We start from the raw sequence: 24,380 nt of genomic DNA, 5'->3' as shown, positions 1-24,380 counted from the left end.
GTGTGTGTGTGTGTGTGTGTGTGTGTGTATGTGTGTGTTGCATGTTTGTTCATATAATATTTTATTAGGCTGATTACTTGACTCCTGTGTTGGTTAGATCAGGAACATTTCAGTCATCTTATTGGACATTCATGCAATACCTTTATTTAGTTTCACACTTACTGAAAGATTCAGTAGTCAACTGGAACTAATGATTCACTTTTAATAGTAGATCTGGTTGTATTTGGCCTCCTGTTGCACTGGAATACTGTAGACAATAAATGTATGCCCCCATGTTCCTCGTTGCTTTTTCTTAAAGTTGCTATAGATAATCGACAAGTGAGAACGAGTTGTGGTCAGTGCTCTGATGGTACCAGCAGCTAACAAGATTAGTGTGTAGATTGATTAAACAACAAAGGTTAATGTGTTGCTGATGTCATCACTGAGCTGAGGCTCACTCCCATTAAGTGATCAAGTGGATTAAAACAGACTTTACATTCTCTTTTTGTAGATACTATCTTTGGGTTTGTCTGCTTTTGTGCTAAATTGACAACAAACTGCGATATATGATTATAAAAACACAGATGAACCCTAAGTAGACCTTGATTTGACTGCAAACATGTTTTGTACTTAAAGGCCTTTTCAGTGTGTGCTTTCTTCATATTATAGGTATTTGAGCTATTCCAGTGAAATTACAGTAACAATCAGTAAGTAGATGTGTCCTTGATTTGACTGCAAACTGCTTTTTGTACTTTCATCCCACAAAGATGGTTGACTTCAGCCTTTAACTCATCAAAACAACTTTTTTTAATTATTTGTCACAACTGGCTCAGTTAGACATCTTTGAGCAGTCAAAAACCAACAAAACATCACATTTCTTAATGCAAAAAAACTGTTTATTCTTTGCTTTTAAATGCAAAATGTGTAAAAAATCCTAATCTCAAAACACATATGATTAGTTGGAAGAGTTGTTTTGAATAGGACAGATTGATAAATACAGCTCAGCAGCCAATATGTCTATAAACAATATGTTATGACCCAAGTCAACAGCTTTTACATTCATTCTCTTTTTGGGACACAACAATGGTAAAGTATAGCATTAAAATAAACAACATGTTACAGTCTAAACTTAAGATACCACCATGTGTATCTGTGTGTAAATTATAAATACCTCATTGTGAGGAAAGAACAACCTTTGCCAAGGGTATACAGGAAATGTTCCTACCATTCAATATATAGAATAAATATTAGGTTCCACTTTAAGACAACCTAAGTCCACCTTAATATCCATAGCTCTCTGTCTAACAAGACACTTTGATCACTATGAACAATTAATCTCAACACTTTTAACACCATGTGTCTGGTCTACCGTACCTGCATCTTTACCATAGCATCCCATATATAGTTAAACAGCAACTTCTGTCTTTGCTATCTCATGTTTTGCGCTGTGTCGGCTGCTCCTCAGACGAACAAGGTGTCATCAAAGAACTGTTACTTCAAAACATTCGTTATCTGATGCCCTTACCAGACAGCACGTTCTGTATTCATTTGGCGGTCGCCACGTCTAGAAAAGACAAGAGGGAGAATGAAAAATAGCTTCTTTAAGGTTGAATTATACAATAAGTGACAGAGCACCCTTGTAACTATATCTACTAAGTTATTTGCTTTCATATAAATCAATCAAATATGTACTTTAATTCAAGAAAGGGACTATTTTTCATTGCAGAAGCACTGAGAGTTTACTACATGGAAATCATTTCAAGGTTAATTTTTGATCATTTTCCCATAAAGCTATTGTTTAAACGCTCATAAATTCAACAATGATTTGGTTTGTAAGTGAAAAATAAGCAAGGGCTACATCACGTGTTTTACCTTTGCACACATCATAGAGCTGTAAAATATTTGATGACGTAAAGGTTATTGTTACTGAATATCAGCAACACTTAAAATGCATACTGAATGGCTAAAGTAAGTCTCTGAAGATACTTTATTGTCCTGTTTATGTACATTTTCTGTTTCATCATAGCATCCAAAAATATCCCACATTTTCTCCCTTTAACTTTTCTGTTAGGATCTTTTGGTATTGGAGTGTATATTTGTATCCTTAAATCTACAAAATCAACAATCATCACATGTTACTCTTCGGTCCTCACCTCATTGTGTGGTATACAGTGATGGAAGTCCACCATTTCTGAGACTAACTTTTCTGATCTTGTTGTGTAGAGTTGTCTGGGGATCTGTGGAGACAGAGAGTAGACTGTGTTTACAGTGTGCTTCATTAATATATCATAGAACCAGAGGCAATGTGAATGAAAGCAGGCAACATAACCAATATACGAATCTGCCAGAGAGAAAGATCTACTACTACTGAAGGTACCACAGGACCATTAAAGCCACACTGAATAGAGTTTGAGCAACAGACAGTTTGTCAACTTTGATGGTGAGTTTATAGTTCTAGATACAAAACAAAGATGAAACATATGGAGGCTGAGAGGAAGGAAAACAATCCAATTATTTGCAGAGAGTTTGTTAGAGTGGATTAGTTTAAATTACTGTAGTTAGGTTTAAGGTAAGTACAGTAGTTTTAGTCGTTTGTGCACACAGAACTGTGTACCTCAATACTCAGATGTATGTTTTCAATTGAGGCAAAATGCTCTTGCTCAGACTGTTGGGATTGGGAAGAAGCAGAACTTGAAGGACATGGCAATGTGGACACTTGACTTAAGACACCATCATCATTCTCAAATATGGGGTTCACCCTCAAAGTATTCTCAAAGGCATAGGGAGCAGGGGTGTGCCTACAATGTAAAGGAGATGAGGTGGTGAATAAAAAAAAAAGTTTACAACCTGAAACACAAAAAACAGTTAAAAATAGGAAGAATAAAAGGGCTCATACTTACACCAAAGCTACAGCCTTATGGATCCTTATACATTTCTTGTTAATAAATAACAAAATGCCAATGATGGCACAAACAAAGCAGAGACTTCCCACGAGGCAGGTCATAATTAACGTAGGGTCTAATGGCATCAACACCAGCTCGTTGCAGCGCTCTCCGTGGTAGTGCCAGTATTTGCCTACAGGGCATCTGAAAGAGATGAGAAAACAAATATAGGTTAAAGAGAAGCACCCTGGTAGAAGTATTTCACTTTGATAGGCAGGCACAAAAGAAATGCCAAGAAATGTAAATAATTATTACTTCTACCTTGTGGAAAATAATGTAACGAATAAATACATCATGATGTGTTCACGAATATACATAAAATTGCCATCCAATTAAATCATCACAGATTTTCTTCTTCGTAATGCCAAGCTTTCCAATTCAAATGAAACCATTTTTTTTGATTAAATAACTGAATGATCTCTGCATTAAGACCTTCAAGACCATTAAGACCTTCAACATGAATGTATCACACTAGGGAAGCAAGATGATCTCTAAATGGTTTTTCATTGTGACTTTGTGAATTTAAAGAAACATTGTTGTTCTCACTGTTTGATTCTTATTGGTGTACAGTATTAAAAAAAAGTCAGAAATCCAAGATTTATGAGCTGACTGCTATAAACAGCAATAATAATTGTGAGGAAACTAACAGATACACATGATCCTCTCCACAGCATCGGATCGATATTTGCTTAACATTTATCTTCTGCTGATTTGCTTAATATGTATCTTCTGAGTGTGAGAATGTGTTGTTTTTCAGTAGTCAACTCTCAAATCTTTAATAACCTTGAATCCACTATTAAGCAAATTATTTCAATACAGTCCCTGCTTGTGCTTGCAACACAATAACGATAGTATAGGTAGGTAGATAGGTAGTTACAATATTGAAATGAGTGCAAAGTAATGTCTGCCAGATGGAAAGGGATTTGTAAAGACTTAAGATATGCTTTTGAAATAGGACTAAGGTACAGTCTAATACATTCTCTAGTTAAAAATGTAAAATCTTTAAACAAGCCGAGGTCATGCTGTCTGTGTTTTCTTTCATTCGTCAGCTTTTGTGTACCTGCAGGTGGCTCCATGCCCTGGGATTATTTCACACAGGCCTTCATTCAGGCAGTAGTCTGGCTGCAAAGCGCAGGTGCTCTGACACAGCAGGCCATCCACGATGCTGTAGCCCGGATCGCACAGACACTCCGCCTCTGCGGTCCAACTGTTTACCACGCAGCGTGAAAACTCGTTGCAGGCCAGGAACTTACAGGGGTCTGCTTGGTCAGCTGAAACCAACAGAGAAGAGACGTGTTGAAGAAATAAAAACCAGAGAGAGGTGATAGCTCATTAACATTACTGCAGTGTCCACCTGCCTGTCACTTATTCAGAGGAGAAATGAAAGGGCATTTTGATTGATGGGATTGAGGGTGCCTGCTTTGAACAAGGTGTGTTTTTAATGAGGTCTAATACAGTCATGAAATCGTCCAAGCAAAAAGATGCATCACATTTATACTGCGCATCATCTAGCCTACAGACTGCAAAAGACAGCAAAGTGAGAATGACTGTTGTGGACAGGGCACTCTGACCTTGTAGCATGAATGAACAAATCAGCGCAAGAACAGTTTTGAGATGTCTGCATCCTGTAATCACAAACGACACAACAGGGATTCTACTGTATAAGCAAGTACATTTCACCTGGTTCAACTTCCAGGGAGCGACTGTCAATCTCGATGTCGAGCCGTTTAGATGCCGCACTGCAGAAGTCTTCGAGCACACAGTGAACCGCTTCCGTGAGATTATAAGGTACCGGTTTGTCAAGTTTCATCTTGCTGTTTACCACAACACTGCCGTTCCTGAAGTTGAGAATTTCCAGCTGCTTAAATCCCGTTAAATTGGATTGTAGATATGGGAGAAGCTGTGGGGAAGGAAGAGGAAAGCAACTTATTACTTTGTTTATTTAATCTGTTTATTCAACTATTCTCTTATACTGAATTTACTCATTGTGAAAGATTAGTTTTCTGTGCAGTTAGTGATTAGTGAGTGTTCCTGGAAAGCAACACTCAAGCAAGATTGATTTCATCTTACAGGTTAAAAAGGGAATCATTCTCAAGCCTAGGAGGACAAAGATTACCACTTGGATAGTTAGGTTAATCAAATTATGTCAGATTCATGTCGGTGCCATGTGTCAGTAAAGATCTGTGTCTTCCTGAGATGAAGACCAGGGCAGCAGAGACCACATTCACCTGTGGTTTAACTTCCACAACAACAGAATTGAGGTTGTCGTAGCAAGGCTGATTTAGAATTATTCAGGTCACATTTTACAGTGTGAATGCTATAAATAGTTCATAATCAAATTTTGATGCAAGCATGAAATCCTGCCAACACTGCGATGACTGTGTTCTTAGATCTCAAACAAAATTAGGGTTAGGTTTATAAGCAGCAGAACACACATGCTATTTCTAGTCAATGAAGAGCCAGAGAACACATGATGAAAAGATCACACAAGTCCAAGTCCAAAACAAATCTATAGTATTGTAAGTGCTAAACAGTAACATATTCATGCTATATTCTCAGGTCCAGTATCTCTGCATTATCCCACCTACACTGCCATACAAACCACAACGCATAGACTACATAGCTGACAATTGACCAGAATCTTTGACTTTATGTCATCTGTTTCATCATATATCAATTATAATTCTTTAAAAATGTGGATGTTTTGGGGGAAATCAGGTAAAAGCCAAACTGCAGTGACACTCCAGCAACTACAGGCTAGCTGGTGAGATAGCCTTAGCTGAAGCTAATGTAACCACTTTCTTCTGCCTGTTTTCTGTAATTAAACCAACATCTTAGTAATTGAATATGTTTTACCTATGGCGTAAAAAAAAAAAGATAAAAGTAGCAGACAAACTAGTCATACTAAAAGTTAGTTAGCCTAGCTTAGCAGAGTAGCAATAACTGCCATCTCTGTAGCCTCTAACTCTGGTGCAATAACATGATTTGATGTGGTTAAGCAAACACTACCTTTAAATAATATTAAATGTATTCAATTATAAGTGATTGGCAAACAAGGCACATAATTAAGGTTTTACAATTTCTATATCTGTTATAGAGTTTAGCTACATTTCTGTAGATGCCCCCTGCCTTACATTACACAGCATCAGCAGCAGCAACTCCTGGTATAGAAAAACATCTGTGCAGTAAAATCAAATCTATGCAGCCACATTTTTACTCATATCTTACAATTTTCCACATTGTTGCATTGAAAACTATTCCCACAGACTCGCAGCTTAGGTAACTGAGAAACCGTTTAAGACTATGGACTCGGACTATGACGGTGGGGATATTTAGGCAGGGAGAAAGTCAACCAGCTCAAGTAATGGACCTGCATCAATGTTCATCGATCTGAACCGCTCTGAACAGCCGCAGTGTAAGAGAGAGCGATTACGATGCTTTAGCTGGCCTGGCTGTCGAGCGGGAGATAGGAGGCCTTAAGGAGCTCTGCTCTGATCGGGTTACTTCACTTATCACTGGCAGGCTAGTTCCCTATAGCTAATAGTCTCTATGTACGAGAGGGTCCAACACCCCAAACAAATGGGCAGCAGCCTGCAGTACGACTGGACACAGCTTGCTGTTTGGTCATCCATTTGTCTCAATGCAATATGTCAAGTATTACACGTACACTGTAGATTAGATACCAATCTGTAGCTCTGTTGCCTTCCACACAAGGTGAGAGCCGAGTTCTTTCACAACAAACCTCAATGCAGTCTGTATTGTGGACCAAGGAACAACGGACATACTGTAGATTCCTTTTTAGCCATAGAAATGTAGAAAGCATGACACAAACACAACCGTAATTTCACATATGCTTCTCTGAGGTTACACATGTATCTACTGGTTCTTGTTTTGGAAAACCTGATGTAACATCCCTTCTCTGATGTCGAGAAAAAGAAAAGAAACACAAGGAATATTATGCCGCCATGAAAATGTTTTTTTTAATGATTTGCCGTAGCAAATAAAGTCATTCCAACCTCCATGTCCAATTTTATTGGTTGCTTCACAAACCAGTAGGTACAGGAGTAATGGAGGCAAAGGCAAATGTAGCAGGGGGAACTTTAAGCCACTGTAGGCTAATGGTTCATATATATGTATACATATATATGAGAGACAGGGAATGTACAGTATCACAAATGGGGTCCAATATCCAGCAAAACATTACATTATGTCCATTTAAATGGGCTGCAGAATATAATATTATTTGACATTTCTTCATTATAGTTCCTGCTATTTTTCAGTGATTTAAAAACCAGCACTGACCAGTTTAAAATATTTGTTTCAAAGTGTCCCTTCTCTGCCTAAGTAGCCCATTTAAAGGAAGATATGTTGACTATTCCTAATGGGATAGTGAGAATAGACAGTATACGGTAAATACTTACCAGCTCAAACGTCTGACCACATTAGTTTTGCCAGGAAGCTAAATGCATCGATTAATGAGGAAAGCTGCAGTAACCACGGTTTGGGCAACCATTAAAGATTGGAGATGGAGTGTTATTTTCATTATTGTTTTAGATTTTTATCTGTAATATGCATCTATGTATGTACTTTCTGTATCCCTACTACTTCATATTGTATTTTCTGATCCAGTGCAGTCACTGTGTATTTCTATATATGTTATGAAAACTAATTGAAAACTCAAATTAATTGGGAAAATGATGCATTCTGTTCCAGAATACAAAATTAAAACAGATCAAATTCATAAGATGAATCACCAAAACCTCAACTTTTCAATGTCTTGTGTATCACTATAACAAATGAGATTATTGAGAAATTATGAAAATATAACACATTATTAACCCAGAAAGATCATAGAGATCTTATCATCAAAGAAACTCTGAAAACTAAGCCAAGCTGTAGGAGCTCACATTAACTCTGCACCTTTCGCATTGCAGCAAACGGACAATCCAATTTGTATCGACGCACCTCCTTAGTTTAAGGCTGAGGCCTTTACATAACACAGAGCGCAGGGCACAAGCCTAAAAATATGTCCCCTCCCTTAACCTCGGGGTAAGCCTTGAAACTACATTAGGATGTCAAGTGATGCTTCTTGCTTTGATGTTCACTAATAAGGTACAGGTTTTAAGAGACACAGTCCTCACCTGCTTGTACCCAGCTAATGCAAATTTAAAACTATTATTTAGAAAAGAAATGTGCAATGTAGCCTATTTCCCACAGAAAATAGAACATAAAGGGCACATATCACCATTGATTAAAATATGTGTATTTACACACAAATGCTCCAAAACTAAATTATCTATTTTATTTCATTGTCTTGTTGCCTACAGTAGTATATACAAATAGTATGTATATACCAGATAACCAACACGTTAAGACTACTGCAACATGCATACAGATGTAACCTGACTGATGTCGCACTAAGCAGATTGGAACCATTAATAGCACAATGTGTGTGGTTCAGGAACTGACCAGAATTACTGAAAGCTTCTTACCACAAGTGACAAACCTCTGAGTCCTACAATGACTAAGGCAGACCCAGGTCTCATGATTCAGACTATCATGTACAAAGCAATACAGTTTTAGCAACACAAAATGCATGAAGCTGCATGACTTTTCTATTAGGTTAACTAAGCCTATTATCAAATTATTCTGCTCCACATTAATTCATTTCCACATTTATTCACTCTGCAAATTTATCTTTAAGGCTTCAAAATATGCACCAACACACCGGTCAATGTCACAACATACATATGAGCAACAAATGTACAAAAATAAAGTCTGGATTTTGTTGGTGAGAAACTAACTAGCCTAACCATACTTACACTGTACACATAAACACAAACGTATATTCCCAAAACTGATGAGTGTATGCTACATTATGATCACACCAGAGAGCTTAACAAAGCTGTACAAATAAATGACAAAAGATCTTTTGCTTACAATGCTGTTCTTTAAAGGAATAGTTTGACATTTTGGGAAACGTGCTTATTTGCTTTCTTGTTAGAGTTAGATGAGAAGATTGAGTGGTATCAATATTCTCATGTGTTACCATGTACCATTTAGCATGTCTACCTCTTTAAATCTCCAATTACTAGCAGAAGCCTCTTTTGATGTTATAGCTCAGAACAAATCCCTTGCAGCCATAAATTGTACAAAATGGAAGTGCTGGAATATGAGTCAAACAGAATCGAAACAGTCCTTAAAAAAGCCAAAACTCTAGAACAATTCAAAATAATTAAGGCAAAACACACAAAAACAAGCTTGTCACATTAGAACCAGACTCATAGATAAAACCAATAGACGGTGGAATGTCTAATGTGAGGACAAAAGAAAAGCTGAAAAATAAAGCTGAGTAGCCTACTTCAGAAATGTTAGAAACGCTAGGTGCTTTCAGATTGTTAGATACTGCATTTCAAAAAGGTTAGTTAGTAGAAATAGAAAGGTCATGCTCTCTCTGAGGCATTGGAGATGTAGTTCCAATATGGAAAAAAAAATACCGGTATTGAGGCTAAAGTCGTCTTTCTCCCAGGCCCAGATTTACTGGAAGCTCCTGGGTTTGGCGAGTTTCTGGACCCAGAGTGCTGTATCTAAGTGAAACAGAATAATTTTTTTATACTGTTGTTAACACAATGCCTCCTCTGAAATTACAGCATTAGCATACCTCGGATTTGATCAATAATTTGGCGATTGGTTAAAGCCTTATCACACTTTAACACTTTTATAAAAAAATACAATTTGTTGAAGAAAGAATATCAATTTATTATAATTGACTGTTTATTTTAGGATTTAAAAAATGTGAGGATAAGGCTTGCTGCAAAGTGCATCCTCACTTGTGCAGGACAACACGATTTAGATTAAGCACCAATTTGGGACTACTGTAAAATATTTTTTTCTCTTACTAAAATATCATCATCATCAACAGTAGGCCTGTATGTTGCACAAATTTTAAACTTTTATCACACTTTTCAGCTTGGGCTACAAAAGCAAATATGACAATGAAGCATGCAAAAGCATGATATCCAGCACAAAAGCTTGTGTACCTACCAGCTCAAGGAAGGTATTCTCCAGTGACTTATACTCTGGGGAGCTCTTGTTGAACAGGTCATCAGAAAACATCATGTTAGTGACCCTCAAGCTAAAGAAAACCACTAACTCTTTGCCCTTATCCACTGCGGTCATCAGAGGGGTGCTGGCTTGTCTCATGGCCGGTGCAGCCGTGGATTCGTACGGACCTTCGTCAGACTCTGAGGGGAATCCACTACCGCTCTCTTCTTCCAGAGGTTCAGTCACATTCGCCTCGGTCCCGTTCTGACTTGACCCTCCATCCTCTTGAATGTTTGAGTTCTCAGGAGGCAGGTCTGTTGAGACCGAGGTCGCTCCACTGTGCCCTCCACTAGAATCATCTCTGTCCTCGGGGGCTTCGCCGCTCTCTGCAGGGGATGCCAAAGACTCCACGTCTTTTTCTGGTTCAGTGCCTTGGACGACATCCTCATGAGGTGATGGTGTAGCGACTGTGACTGCTGCTTCTATGACAGATGTCTCCGTGGGATCTGTAGACTCTGGCAGGTCCAGGTTAACCTCCACAGGTGTATCAGTATTTACTTCTTCTGGTTGGGAGTCTGGAGTTGCTATGGGAAGTTCATTCTGTTGCTCTGGGGGTTCCTCGGTGACCCCACCAGCTGGTTCAGGTTCTTGTAAAATAAAACATTTCAGAGAAGACGTGTTATGACCAGAAGGAGTTATTTTGTGTATGAAAGAAGTATACAGGTACACAAATTGTTATATACATGTATTGTTGCAATTTAGGCAGGACACTCTTAGGCTGGATCATGTTACTCTGTTTCATCTGATAGGTAGCCTAACATAACCATTATATCTCACTGCTTTGATGATTTGACAATATTTTTTCAGAAAAAAAGGTTGATACCACTCTCATGTTTGTGAGTTAAGTTAAGCGCTAGGAAGTGATTAGCCTAACGAGCATAAAGACTGGAAGCAGAGAGAGAAATTGTAATTTTTGCATTACTATGTCTACAAATTAAACTGATGCGATTCAATAGGTGAGCTTTAGAGGTGCTAGTTGGCTGATTTTTGAATGTTGAAAATTGCCAGGTTAGTTGTTTCCCCCTGCTTCCAGTCTTTATGCTAAGTAAAGCTAACCTTCTAGCTCTAGCTCCAAACTCAATGCACTGACATGAGAGTGGTATCGATCTTTCATCTAACTTTCATGTTAGATGAGGTCCGTCAAATTAAAATACTGTTAATGTCTAGTGCATCATTTCATACACATTTACCCCAAATTCATCTTGAAAAGTCTGATACATTTGTTGGAAACTCCACTAGAGTTTACAATGAAGTTCTACAGGTTTGAACAAAGTTTGGCTGTACAGCATGAGTTTGGACCACCAGCTGGTCGCTGCTTGTTAATGGGTTTTCATATGATGTATTGCCTCAGCAGGGAGCATCTCTGTGTGAAAAAAACTAAACCACAGAGTCTTATTGTACTGCCATTTCCATTTCCTACGATGCAAGTGTTCTGTGCAGATATGTGTTAGTAAAAGAAGAAAAAAATAGGTCAGTCTTTATTTGTACAGTCCAGTGCTGATATTCACTATCAAGTGGCTTGAATGTGTCACTAGAAAGTCTTTGGAGTTTCATGTGACACTTTGCAATGCAATAGCATTAAGTTGAACATTTATATCCCAGTTAAAGTTACTCTCAGGGTTTAGGTTAATGGTGCATACAGAAAAAAGGAAAAAGATACTTCTTCACCACCAAGTAAAGTGTGGATCATCACCAGACTAATCAAATAAAGTGTTGTTAAACAATATTAATACTAAATGAAGCACAGTAAAATGCGTTAAATTCTTAATTATTTTTCATCTACTCCTATTCTTAAGAATTTTCCGTCTACTTTTAGATATTAATTTCTTTTGTAACATCAACTCAAATACAACTAAAATGTACTTCTCCCTCTTATTTTTCTATCCTGGGGATGTGTTCTTTTTATTTTTCCCCGATCAGCTGTTCCTGTATCTTGTGTCTTAAGACCATAACAACATCCTCCCACTGCTTTCCCACCATCAGCAGAATCAAGACCTGAAGCAGCCTTACCGTCTGTCACCTGTTCTTCAGGTTCAGCCTCACCTCCGTCATCAGGCTCAGTTGGTGGTATCTCCTCCACCTCTGGCTCTGCTTCCTCTCCCTGCTCTGTGATAGTTTCCAGATGTGCGCCTGATGTTATAATGTCACCGGGCTCCTCAGCAGAATCTACTGTGGATTCCTCCTCTGCTGATGACGTTAACGGAGTCTCATCGATGACGGCAGGAGTGCTTTCTGGGAAGATGTTTGGGATGAAAGGCACAAAGGTGTGTGCTTCTGGTTTGATTGCAGAAGCTTCCAAAGAGTTTTCTATCACTGCCACAGTAGGGAGGAAACTATTGTCCGCTGTTGGTGCCTGTGTGGTGTCGACCTCAGATACAACGCCCTTAACAGGGTTCAGGCCGAGCTCCGCAACTGAATAAACTGTGGTTACTGAAAAGGAAGAGTTAAAACATTTATAACACTTTAAAATCCTATTCTGAGCACTAATGTATTAGTCTATTTAGTTAAATGTTATATATATGCTTACCAGCCTCAAAACTGAGTGTCTGTATGTCCAGTGACGGTTCCTGTTTGAAGGCCTTTACGATGATGTGCTTCAGTTTAGGAGCATTCACATCCTCGTCTGTTTCAGGCTCCTCAAGACCCTCAGGTTCATCGTTGAGCTCTGTTTCTCCATTAAAGACCACGGCATAACGCACAGACACATCCTCTGAGCTGATCAACAGAACAAATCATGTTAGAAACACTCAGAACAGACAGACCTGGATGTCTGCTAAGACAAAAGAGGGTATTTTGTGGATGTTATAGTTTCTCTTGAGACTTGAGCCATATAATGCTTCAACAAAAGTCACTTCAGGGGAAAAGAATAAGAAATTTATGTTTGAGCTATTTACTGTGTTGTTTTGTCAAAATCAATCATTATTACAAAGCACAATTACAGCTAATCCATTAAGAAAACCTTTAATAAAACTAAACCCACCGAAATCCTAGAACACGAATCTCTTTGAATCCTGGAACTTTTTCAAACACACGAATCATCTAAATAAAAGAAAAACAAGAGTGTGAAAAAAACATGAACATTTTCTCTCCAATCACTCTGCTTTGCAGTATTGGGCTTTGCCGTCTAGTAAAAACCATGATCTCTATATTTAGTGATTTTATTACTGAAGGATTAAAAAGTTTGACAGATTGGTTGGACACAATAAGACATGTTAAGACATCACCTTGGACTGTGGAACAACTGTAACAGGTGTATTATGCTATTTTCTAATATTGTATAGACAAAATGATTAAATGGTTAATCAAGAAAATAGTCTATAGCCTATTGATTGATAATGAAAATAACCGTTAGTTGCTGCACATGTGCTACTGTAAAGGCTCAGTATTGCAGGTAATGGACCTAAAAGCATGAATTAGAGGCAGACAGATTTAAAAGGTTTACTGTGCCTGAAATTCAAAACATGGTTTGTCTATAGGTGGTTAATCAAAACAGGTAAACTAAGCAAAAGGGGGAAATGCATGCAGGTAAGCAAAAATCCAAAAATACAGACATAACAAGCGGAAAGTGAAGTGGCCTGGAAATGTGACAGGAAGCTGATTAGAGGATTGGGAACAGGTGTGCATTTGAGTATGGAGGTCAGCTGATAGCTAAAGGTGGTAACATGGAGGACTTCTGCAGGGCATCTGAAATGATGGGAAGAATTAGGCAAACTGCCAACAGGTAAAAAGAGTTAAGTAATATTAAGAATTGGTAGTTGCCATGACAGCTACACGCAGATACAGTTACTCTTGTTTCTTAATCCAGCAAGATGGGCCACAAAAACTACATTTTTTAAATAGGGCAAACATTTCCATTATGTTTGAAGGCTTGACATCAAAGTTTTAGGAATGAACCTGATTAGTGTAAGTGCACACTATTCGCATTTCTCTATGACCTTATTGAAAAATATAAAAAAAATATTTTGCCTCTCTATAGTGGCTGCACTACATTCTTACAGCCAACATTCAGTTCTTTGAAAAAAGAAATAATATACTAATGGTTTTATACCAGTAGAAGTCATTCTTAAGAGCTGTGTTTAGAGCCTCAGCCAATGCCTTCTTAGTCAGAGATAATCTATATGATTAGATCTTACTATTTCAGGCTTGTGGTCATTTAAAAGTGTTACCTAAAGTCTCTTGGTTGCGCCCTAAAAGCTGTTAAATCAACCAGGGTGAGATTTACACTTAAAGGTGCACTATGAGTTCCTGCATAGTTTCAGCGCAATTTCATTTTTGTCTCAAATCATAGGCATCTCTCCTTGATCTGCTAGCTGCCTGCCCCCTGAATACACTGTGAAAAAGCCCAGTCTCTGGAGACAACACAGGGGTCTTAAACGTCAAACAAACACTAGAGGCACATGATAGGCACCAAAATACAACAAAACACTCCAGCCAGTCATGACAAGATGGTTGTGGGAGGGGGTGGGGGTTAGTGACAGTTAGTCAGTTAGTCATGACAGTTACGGAAACATGGTGGGAGGGGCGAGCTTGCTCTGTTTTGTTTTGAATTTACTTGGAACGTCAACCATGCAGGAACTCATAGTGCACCTTTAACAATGCCATAGAAGCTGGCAATCACATTGATCTCATTGTAAGACAGCTTGCATAATGATACATCAGTGCTGTGAAAAGAGGGTAGAGTAATAAAGGAGTAATTTAGGCCGAGACGGAGGAGGATTTTTTTGTCCGCAAAGAGATTACAGGTGACAAAACAGCAGTTGTATAAAAAAGTGTAATAATACACGCACATTTTTACCACAGCAGATCTCACTTGCTTCTTTTTCTGTAACATTTCAGGGTTTCATCACCCTCAGAATGATCTTAAAAAGCTTTTAAAACACAGCTCTGCTATCAGGTGTAAAGAAATGTAAAGAAGCAGACAGCTAACATTCACTGTGGGTCTGTAAAGTCACACTTGGCTCTCACCTTGTTTGTGAGCTCTTGTGTGATCTCATGGTACTGCGCGACCCCTGGGTTACTGAGCAGCTTATTGTATGCCGGGTCCACGATAGTGACTCTAAACTCAACAATATACTCCTCATAGTTCTCTTTGATCATGTTGGGGTCTTCTGGGATCTGGCAAGGAAAAGCCAAATGACACTGTTGTTAGACTAGTGCCACCTGACTGTGTGTGTGCTTGGATTGTTAAATATTCAAAACCTTAACATACGACTCTGAAACGTTGTGGGTTAACTTACCACGTCAGCCTCAGTTGGTAGCAGAAAAGGTGCCGGTGTCCATGTGCCTGAGACAAAACAGCAACTCACTTGTTAATGTATGATGTAGTTATGAAAATGTATTGATAGTTTATAAAGTAATTAAATTGGTTTCATTGAACAGTGTTGGTGCGTTAGTGTTCAACTCACAATCCCTTCCTGACTCTGTGGTTCCAGTGATAACTCTGAAAATAAAATGTTTTTGTTATAAATTTAGTTAGACGACAATGAACATTTGCTTTACTAAATTCCTGAGATGGTCAAGAATCCAATATTTATTTTTGCCTAATATCCCCAAAATTTCTTTTTCTGTCTAAGGTGGCAAAGGTTGGTTCAAACATTCTTTTAACATTTTGAGCAGAGGTGCCTCTAATGCTTTCATTGCCTCTCCGAAAATGAAAACACTACATTATTTACCAATTATTTCACACTTTGCACTGTTAAAAACAAACAAAACATTTGTCCTATGCACATATTTTGGTTTGATTTAACTCACATCTAACACAAAATTTAAGGTTTACACATACCCTTCAATTTCAGCTTGCTCGGCTACTCTCTGGAAATTAAAAAACAAGATTAACAATCACAGATTTACACTGTAGACTGATGAGAAATCTGCCTTGCAGTATGAACATATTGCCATAAAAGTAGACTACTGAAGGTATTTCAGTTGTGTTCGGGTGCCTGACTCACTATGGCCACCAGGTCCTGATGCTCCTGAGAGCTGCTGAAGTTCTGGGCCAGGTCGTCCATGCAGAGGTTTTCATGCTGGCAGGTGTAAAGCCAGGCTCTGTACTCCTCTGAGTTTGGGACTCTGTCCAAGAAGATCCGAAACGCTTCCCAAATTGCTTCCTGACAAACTGAAAAGATGTCATGTAATTTTGTGGATGTTTTTTACTTTTCTCAGAAAATATTACAATAAAATACATCCTGCTTAAAAAGCATATAAAGGATGACTAGACCTAGAATTACATATACTGTATTTGCAACAAGGGCAGACAGGTTGAAAATTACAGCATGGAGAACTCAAATGACTGAAGATAAAACGGATTGCTGGTATTGATCTTGGCATCTCTGCATGTGGGGAGTTTGATTTAGCGATTAAGCAATAAGATTGTGTTCCCCTCAGAGAAACATTTCCTGGCAACTTCCCATATGAATATGCAGCACATAACAGTCTAGAATGGCACAATGCTACAATAAATCACGAAATATATTTAACGTGATATAATTGGGACAGCACAAAAAGGTAGGAATGCCTGTCTTAGTAAATGTCAAACTGTATATTTAAGGCTTTGCATGTCAATGACATTTATGCGAATATTAAAATCAGGAGCACAGAAAGCCCCTGAAGCCACAGTATGTTTTATCTGCCTCTTTGGGGGGAAACAAGCTCCACATTATTTAATATCTTGATGCCTGTGGGAAATCTATTCTCTGACAAACTCATTTCTGGAGCAGTGCGATTACATCCAATACACCAAATTAATCTGCCATGATGATTTTAAAATCATACGCCACAGCAGCTGTTGTGGAACAATTTGTAATACAATGCCATTGTAACAAGCCAAGATAGCAATGTTTGCCTCTTAAATCATCCACAATTCATCCCTCTTGAACAAAGAATATTTGCATATAACTTCATTATATCAAGTGCTTCAGTATGTGTATCCCTAAAAGAGCTTTAGTGCATCATTCAGTGGCATCAGGTCAATGTCACCAGGCTCTAAACACTTGAGACAAATAACAAACATCTATATTAAGCTTAATGTATGTGTATGTACATCAATTGATAAGATTAAGAGAACCATACACCTTTTGAGAGGATTAAAGTATCTTTTTTCGTTTTGTTCCAACTGCACAAAACTTCAAAGCAGAAATTTGCCCAACTGTTTAAGTGCTTTATTCTCATTTTGACACCGAGTCAATGTTTAAGAAAAGGCTTATCATTTCACTACAGGTCATAATTATAAAGTTAAACTTCAAAAAGTTAATTCACAATTACATGAGCTCACGTCAAAGTCTACAGTTTACCTCTGAGCTTGTAATAGGCCCGATGGCTGCTGATGATTGTTTTCATCGTCTCCTGGGGACACACCTTGACCCCCGTGGTGAGCAGCGCCGACCTCTTCGTCCGATGTCCGTCCTGCTCTGCTCTGACATTTGTGGTGTGTCTGATAGGTCTGGAGGCTTCTAGAAAGTGTCGGTACTTCACATCCCTGAGTCCAGAAAAACCGTGGTCATGAAGGTCTGCAAGAGCAGTCAGTGAAGTTGTAAGTTCAGGAAGAAATATAATCATTTGTACAGTATTCAGTATTCAAGTAAACATAAAACATTTGTGAGCACATGATAGGTACAGTAGCTGAAATTGTTTTGACTATCATGTAAGTGTGAGATTTCTCACGTGGAAAATTATGCAAGATGCAAACACAAAAATCTTGCTTATCTATCATAAGGGTATTTTTGATTTTTAATGACGTAGCTATTCATTTAAAACATGTAGCCTTTGCCCTCATGGATGAAAGCAAAACCACAAATAGTATTTGCTGGCGACAAAACTCAGTTTGCTTTATCACAAGCAAAACAGAGGGTTATTTTGAAAAAGGGGCACTGAACCAATTTCACACACAAAGATCAGTTGAACCTCATCCTGTGAAAACAGCAACAAACCTGATCATGTCACAGTGATGCCATCAGGGTTATCTCATATAGAGCTCAACAATGACCGGACACTTTTTAAAACGTCTCTTCATTTACTCCCGTTCAGAAAATGCTTATATAAAGAGTTTTAAGCCTGTAACCAAGCCAACCAACTACGGGATGAATCGTGACCATAAAACATTTGATTGGGCGTAAGAAAAAAAATAGAAAGTGAAAGAAAAGGCAAAAGTACAAGTTCAGGAGTAGCAGCTCACTAGCCGTTTTCAGGTTCTGTAAACATTTCCATTATAACAGCGAACTCCACCAATCAGAGACGTCGCTGTTACGCTAAGTGTATAGTACTTCTCCATGACATCAGAAATAAAACATGTTTTTTATTAAAACAAGGTTGATATCATACATTACATTACATTACATGTCATTTAGCTGACGCTTTTATCCAAAGCGACTTACAATTAAGTGCTTTCAACTGTGAAGGTTCAAACTGCAGACAACAAGTAGTAAGTGCAAATACATTAGCTATAAATAAGCAAAGCTACAAAGAGACAAATGAAAGTGCAGGTTCAAGAATTTCTTATTTTTTATTTTATTTTATTTTTTTTTATCCGAGGTGTAGTCGGAAGAGATGTGTTTTTAGCCTTCGGCGGAAGATGTGTAGGCTTTCGGCCATCCTGATATCGATGGGGAGCTTGTTCCACCATTTGGGAGCCAGGACAGTGAACAGTCGGGATTTCGTTGAGTGATTAGTTCTCCCTCGCTGTGAGGGGCAGCAAGCAGTTTGGCTGATGCAGAACGAAGTGGGCGGGTTGGGGTATATGGTTTGACCATGTCCTGGATGTAAGCTGGGGCTGATCCGTTCGTGGCCCTGTATGTAAGTACTAGTGTCCTGAAACGGATGCGGGCCGCAATTGGTAACCAGTGAAGAGAGCGGAGGAGCGGTGTAATACAAATTCAGAGGAGCATAAACTCATTTCACAATCTCATAGCTCATGGTAAGTCTACGTTGGATGGTTACGACAATATGGCTAATAATCAAAATGCTGATTTAGAATATATGAAAGGGATTTTTACTTGCGGAATCACACTGAGCTCTATTGGGCTTGAGCCTTTTTATATATTGACAGAAAGCTTTTCTTGTGAATTTGGTTGTGGAGACATGGGCATTGGGGGTATAATAAAACACGCTATCAAGTTGCATGGAAGTCACTGAAGTTCCCTTTCAATATCTACCTTTCTTAGTCTTGTAGTGTGTATCCAAGAATCAGGCAGTTAACACCAACTATCACTGAGGAGGAGTATTTAATTTGACAGACACTTCAACAAGTTACCTCATGGCATCTGTCCAGCCCTCTTACTGTAAGTTAACTGCTGCTTGATCTGCCGCTGCCTATAAATAGCATCTGGCTTTGCAGTGAAAAGTATATTATACACAGAGGGTCCCTGACAGTCTATTTAGGGACAATTTAGCAGAAACAAATCCTGTGAATTTTGTATCTCTTTCAGGTCCTAGAGCATTGAGGAGCTGGTTTGTGACTGGAAAGGTTTCATTGTGAATCCTTGGAAAGTGCACCGATGTGTATGGAAAGCGAATGAGTAACATTCTCTTCTACCTAAGGAGCAGTTGCTGAGATGCCCTTGGGCGACTTGACCCAAGTTGCATCACTGAAGCTGCCCAAAAGTGTAAGGATGAAGTGGTGCTGGGCAGCGTCCAGGTGTGAATGTGCAGAAGTGCAGGCATGAGGATTACAGCTGAAAAAGGATGTGCGTGCAAAGCAAACCTTAAAGAGATTAAAATGAAGTACAGGTGGATACCCAACTGATTTTAGTGGCTAACAAAAACATTCAAGCCATAACAGACAGGACTATTTCCTTAAATGATATCACTGAAATGCTGCACACATTATGAGGAAAATTTCACCTTAGTAAAGAAAACAAGCTCAGCCAGCCGCAGGAATTACAGGAAGGTAATTCCACAACATTGCACAAGCCAGCGTGCCAGTCAACACTCCCAAACACAGTCACCCCATTGAATAAAGCTATTTTAGAAGAAAGAGACTCATTGATGCCAGGTGGCAAACCTCTTTCTAAGACAATAAGCCAGGATTTCTAAGCTCCAAAACACAGGCTGGAGGTCATTGGACCCAAATAATAGACTGTGCCTCCTTTGGATTAGGGAACATAATGATAACAAAAAAAACATAAAAAGAGTTAGTGTAAATAATATAATTTCTGTTATATTGGCATCAGACACAGAACTTTTAGCTGGAGATGCTGGACCACAAGCAGGAGAACAACACAGAAAGAGTCCAGAGAGTGTCAAGCAAGAACATGCTGCAAGTTTGTGAATTTGCATTTGCATGTTACATAAACGTATGTACAAGCTAATGTAATGCAGCAGATGAGCCCTGCATCATTAACTAATAATAGTATTTTTATATATATATATATATAGTATTGCATAAGGTAATAATAGTGTATTTGGATATAAAACATTAATACAAATATTTAATTATTTAGATAATTCTGATTACATTGATCGTACAGTCATGAAATGATAGTAATAATAAGCTTAGTTTATTAATCAATTAGTTGATCATTAGAACATTTGTAAAAATTATATGGAAGATTTCTTGTTTTTTCTTTGTTAACTACCGGTAAAACCTTTGGATATACTGATATCCTAATTTAAAAAAAAAAAAAAAAATGTAAAGATCACCTTGGGCTATGGAAAATTGTGATGAGCTCCTTATACTATTTTTTAATGAAGGAGTTACCAGTAATGAAAGGAACCATTATTTATGGAAATAATAACAATGATATTAAAAATAATAATTATGTAATGGATATGTCGGAATTTTAATAACTACAGTTTTACAGAGATGTATTCTCTCTGAGTTTGTTTGTGCCGTTGTATTTGTTTTGTATGTGTTGTTACATGTTATATTATTAACCAATTCAATGCTATTGTGGAAGTAGGAATATGCATGTCTGTTGTGCTACCTGTCATAATTCAGGAATTAGAATTAAACTTAAAAATTGAAAAACACAGACATTCATTGATATTTAGCTAGACATATATGGCAGAGCAAGAAAAGAAAACACTGTGTTAATCACTGTATTACATCTAAATAATAACCTCTACAATGAACAATATTGTTTTCATCAAATCCAAATTTGGCCCGACACCAAGAACATGCAAAGAATGTGTGGGCATTAACATTGCAGCCTTTAGCTTTGTGGGCAATTCACCTGACAAACCTTCCACTTGCAAACATTTCAGCAGACCAGGGTAGCCTGAAATTTAGCTAAATCATGTGTGTTTCCATTAATAGTCACACAAGCAAGGCATTTTAAATTAGTTTTTTGGAAATCGGTAAGCTTGAAGCCTGACTTGCACATGCAGAGACACGAGGGCCTGAGTGAGAGGAGGGAGTGTTTGAGCAGGCCTAAATGCCCAGTGTAGCCGCAAAAAGGCCTCACAGCAGAATTACAAGCCAGAAAAGATTAGTGTCCTGCGACACTGGGAACAGAATGGCTTTTGTTTACTTCAGGATAATGAGCTCACCCAAGCACATCACATTAAACAAGACAACCAGGGCAGACGCAAATGTTATCACTTGTGAAATGATGCTATCTTTCTCAGTGAACATCTATTATATGTCTCCGCCCGTATAATTCATAGTTACTATCCATAACCTTAAAAGTGGCTCGCTGGCTCGCAAAAAAATCTGTTTGAGGATGAGATAGAAAAACCTTGTTGCCCTTGAAGTGGATCACCACCTCTTTAAGTGTCCCATCATACAGTAGAACCTCATTGATAAACCCGCAGGAAGGTCTTCACATCAAATAATAATTTGTCATTATCTAAACATAAAGTAATGAACAGTGACCTTTTTCATTTTCCAAAGTTGGGTCCTTATTTCTTGGCGTGTGTGTGAAAGAAGCAAGTAGAAATCTATTAGTAGCTTACTGCTATATATACAGAATTACATCTGTACTTGCTAAGAGTGCAGCCTTAAAGAGTTACATTGTTAAAAAAAAAAACTTGCAAAGATGCCACTAATGCAAACGTCTGTGTGAATATAAACAGCATCGCTTTCTCCAATCATAACAGAAATGCACAAACCGAAAGAAAAATCTCAACAGGAATACCAGTCTTCCTACAGGATTCTTACCTTTGATTCGACTTGCTTGGAGGGTAAACAGACACAAAGTGAAGAATAGTCCTGACTTCAAAAGCATGATGGGTTAATTTATGTACTTTTCAAGCCCAAAGTTGTCATTTGTAAAGAGACTGTTGCAAACAACAATAAAATCCACAATCTCTTTTATCTTGAGTCCATTAGCAGAGTGTGCAACAGTGTCCACATCTGTGCTGACAAGGTCTTCAGCTTGTTAGCATGTACCAAAAGGAGGGTGTCCAGTCCACTCCTATCTGTGCTCCAGCTCAGTTCTTCAGCAGAATTTAGTTCTTGGATGCTGCTGGATCCCTGTAGACAACCAAGGTGGCTGCATGAGTAGATGAGCAGAGGTGAGATGAGGGAGGGAGGAGAGGTAGAGGATGGAGAGACGGTGGTTTGGCTCAGGAGTTTTCTTCTATGCTGTCAGTGTGACAAACAGTGACGAGGTTAAAAAATCAGGCTCCGTTTTGAGTCTAATCCCTTTACCTTCTTCTTGCTGCTTGTAATCCCTGCGAGTCCACGTGGCCGCCTGTCCTCATCCTGTTAGCCACCTTCTGGACCCTCATCTGTCAGCTGAACAGACTTGGGGATCTGCCAACCAGCCTTGACCAGATAACTACTCCCTGCAGTTGCCCCAAATTGATCACTGACGCCCAGACTCTTTGTGTGTTCTTATCCGCCTCTACATGTCACTGTCCAACTGCCTAGTTCTTCCTCTTTTCTCTCTCAGTTTAGATGTATCCTTCCTGGGTGCCCACAGCAAATTCCTGCCTCTCAGGCCAACAATTTTGGGTGCCAAGTGAGGTCAGGATTGCCGTTTTGTTCTGTGCTGTTCACCCGGCTACCAGTCAAACAATGTGCCTCATTCCTACTCTAGCTGCACAGCCAAGTTCAGGCCTCTCTTCTTCCTGTAAAGAGCAGTGTCTACATCTAACCCTGATCCTGTTGGCTATTGCTAATGCTGTTTGATCATCCTCCTCTGTTATCTGCACTGTTACCTGTGAGATGGAGGAACCAATGAACTCAACTCCACTTCCTGAGGTGTCTTTTTGATGCTCACTTATTCCATATTTGTCCCATCCAAACACAGTTTGGCGTTGCTTCGCAGAAAGAAAGAAAAAAAGCCGGATCAGGAAAGTCTCCGTCAAAGATTCCGTTCCTCTATTCTCTCTGAAGAATTGAGTGCTGATCGTAATGGCTGTGATGAAAGAAGCATGTGGGACCTCTCCTGTTATGGTGTATCAGGGTGGGGAAGGCTCCATGTTTTAAGTCTCCACCCTCACCTCTACTTGTAAAGAGGATTAGCCGCCCCTTGTTGGTTGTTAACAATTTGCGACAGTAAATAAGCCTCTTCAAGAGCAACATAATCCATCCAGGCTGTTTTCTGACAGTAATCTGAATTTGAACTAACAATTGTTGCTCCATGAAAACGGACACATTTTGAAGCAGTATTATTCAGCCACTTAGAGGCAGAAGTTGTTGCTAACATGTTAGAAAAATCTCAATTCCCTGCAATTTAAAATCAGACAGCCAACACATGCACTGAATTCAAGATTATATGGTTATATTTCACATAGTCATATTTAATATTTATTTGTGATACTGTGTTGATTATTGAGGGATACATTTTGCTTACCTCTCTCCAATGGTTGGTCATAGGTCAGAGGTCAGGGTAATTACTGTCTTCTGAAGTTAGTAGAATATATGACATCAATGCTCTACAGCACCACTTGTGGTCAAAAACGCCACTTGCTACCTCTAACTTTGCATTCATGAAGCAAAATGGCTGTCAGCAAAAACAAAAGAGAAAACATTTCATTTGGGCATTAATATTAGTTGAAATGGAAAGGGGTGATAATATACAGTATAATATTTAAATATTTTGTTGCATGCAAGACCTTGACATTTTACAAAAGTAGTCAGAAGAACTTCCTTCATCTCTTCTTTACTAGCGTGGACTTCAACACTTTAACTAGGTAATATCAGACAGGTACAGGCTGTCACATAGTTGGGAAGTTGAGAAGATTATAAAACAAAACTATCGCCATATATATTTATATACTGAAGGAGGCCCCAGTACCCAAACTGACATTTGTGAGGACTGCTTTTTTCACGTTGACTTTTTTTAACATAAAACCTACTATAAATACTTCACCTCCCTAGGTAAATTAAACTGAAAATGTAAATTTAACTTTACATGTATCAACAAAGTTTAGAATGCCAAGTCCTCTCTTGCACACTTTGCATATGTTGTGTAG

The 24,380-nt window shown here is 38.5% G+C and overlaps 1 protein-coding gene across 6 annotated transcripts; it reads right to left on the bottom strand.

Moving 5' to 3' along the window:
* Positions 1–762: 762 nt before the first annotated feature.
* impg1b (interphotoreceptor matrix proteoglycan 1b) lies at positions 763–23,395 on the bottom strand. Of its 6 annotated transcripts, XM_031278904.2 has the most exons (19): positions 22,117–23,394; positions 17,315–17,530; positions 15,974–16,140; positions 15,808–15,836; positions 15,431–15,465; positions 15,263–15,309; positions 14,991–15,140; positions 13,006–13,064; positions 12,553–12,740; positions 12,036–12,455; positions 9,966–10,612; positions 9,419–9,508; positions 4,602–4,821; positions 3,982–4,192; positions 2,880–3,065; positions 2,594–2,777; positions 2,133–2,216; positions 1,852–1,870; positions 763–1,543 (listed from the first exon to the last, which is right to left on the bottom strand). In XM_031278904.2, the coding sequence occupies exons 1-19, from the start codon at positions 22,181–22,183 to the stop codon at positions 1,524–1,526; spliced, it is 3,039 nt and encodes a 1,012-aa protein (XP_031134764.1). In that variant the 5' UTR covers positions 22,184–23,394; the 3' UTR covers positions 763–1,523. The 6 variants fall into 6 exon arrangements, 5 of the variants coding, with proteins under 5 accessions (XP_031134764.1, XP_031134766.2, XP_031134762.1 ...); XR_004895701.1 differs by lacking the exon at positions 2,594–2,777 and having other exon boundaries at positions 22,117–23,393; XM_031278906.2 differs by lacking the exon at positions 1,852–1,870 and having other exon boundaries at positions 12,069–12,455; positions 22,117–23,395.
* Between the last annotated feature and the right edge of the window lie 985 nt (positions 23,396–24,380).

The sequence above is a fragment of the Sander lucioperca genome, chromosome 18 (genome assembly GCF_008315115.2).
Source record: "Sander lucioperca isolate FBNREF2018 chromosome 18, SLUC_FBN_1.2, whole genome shotgun sequence".
Taxonomy (NCBI): Eukaryota; Metazoa; Chordata; class Actinopteri; order Perciformes; family Percidae; genus Sander; species Sander lucioperca.
The sequence above is the reverse complement of the archived record's forward strand: the minus strand, read 5'-3'. Positions and strand labels throughout refer to the sequence as shown.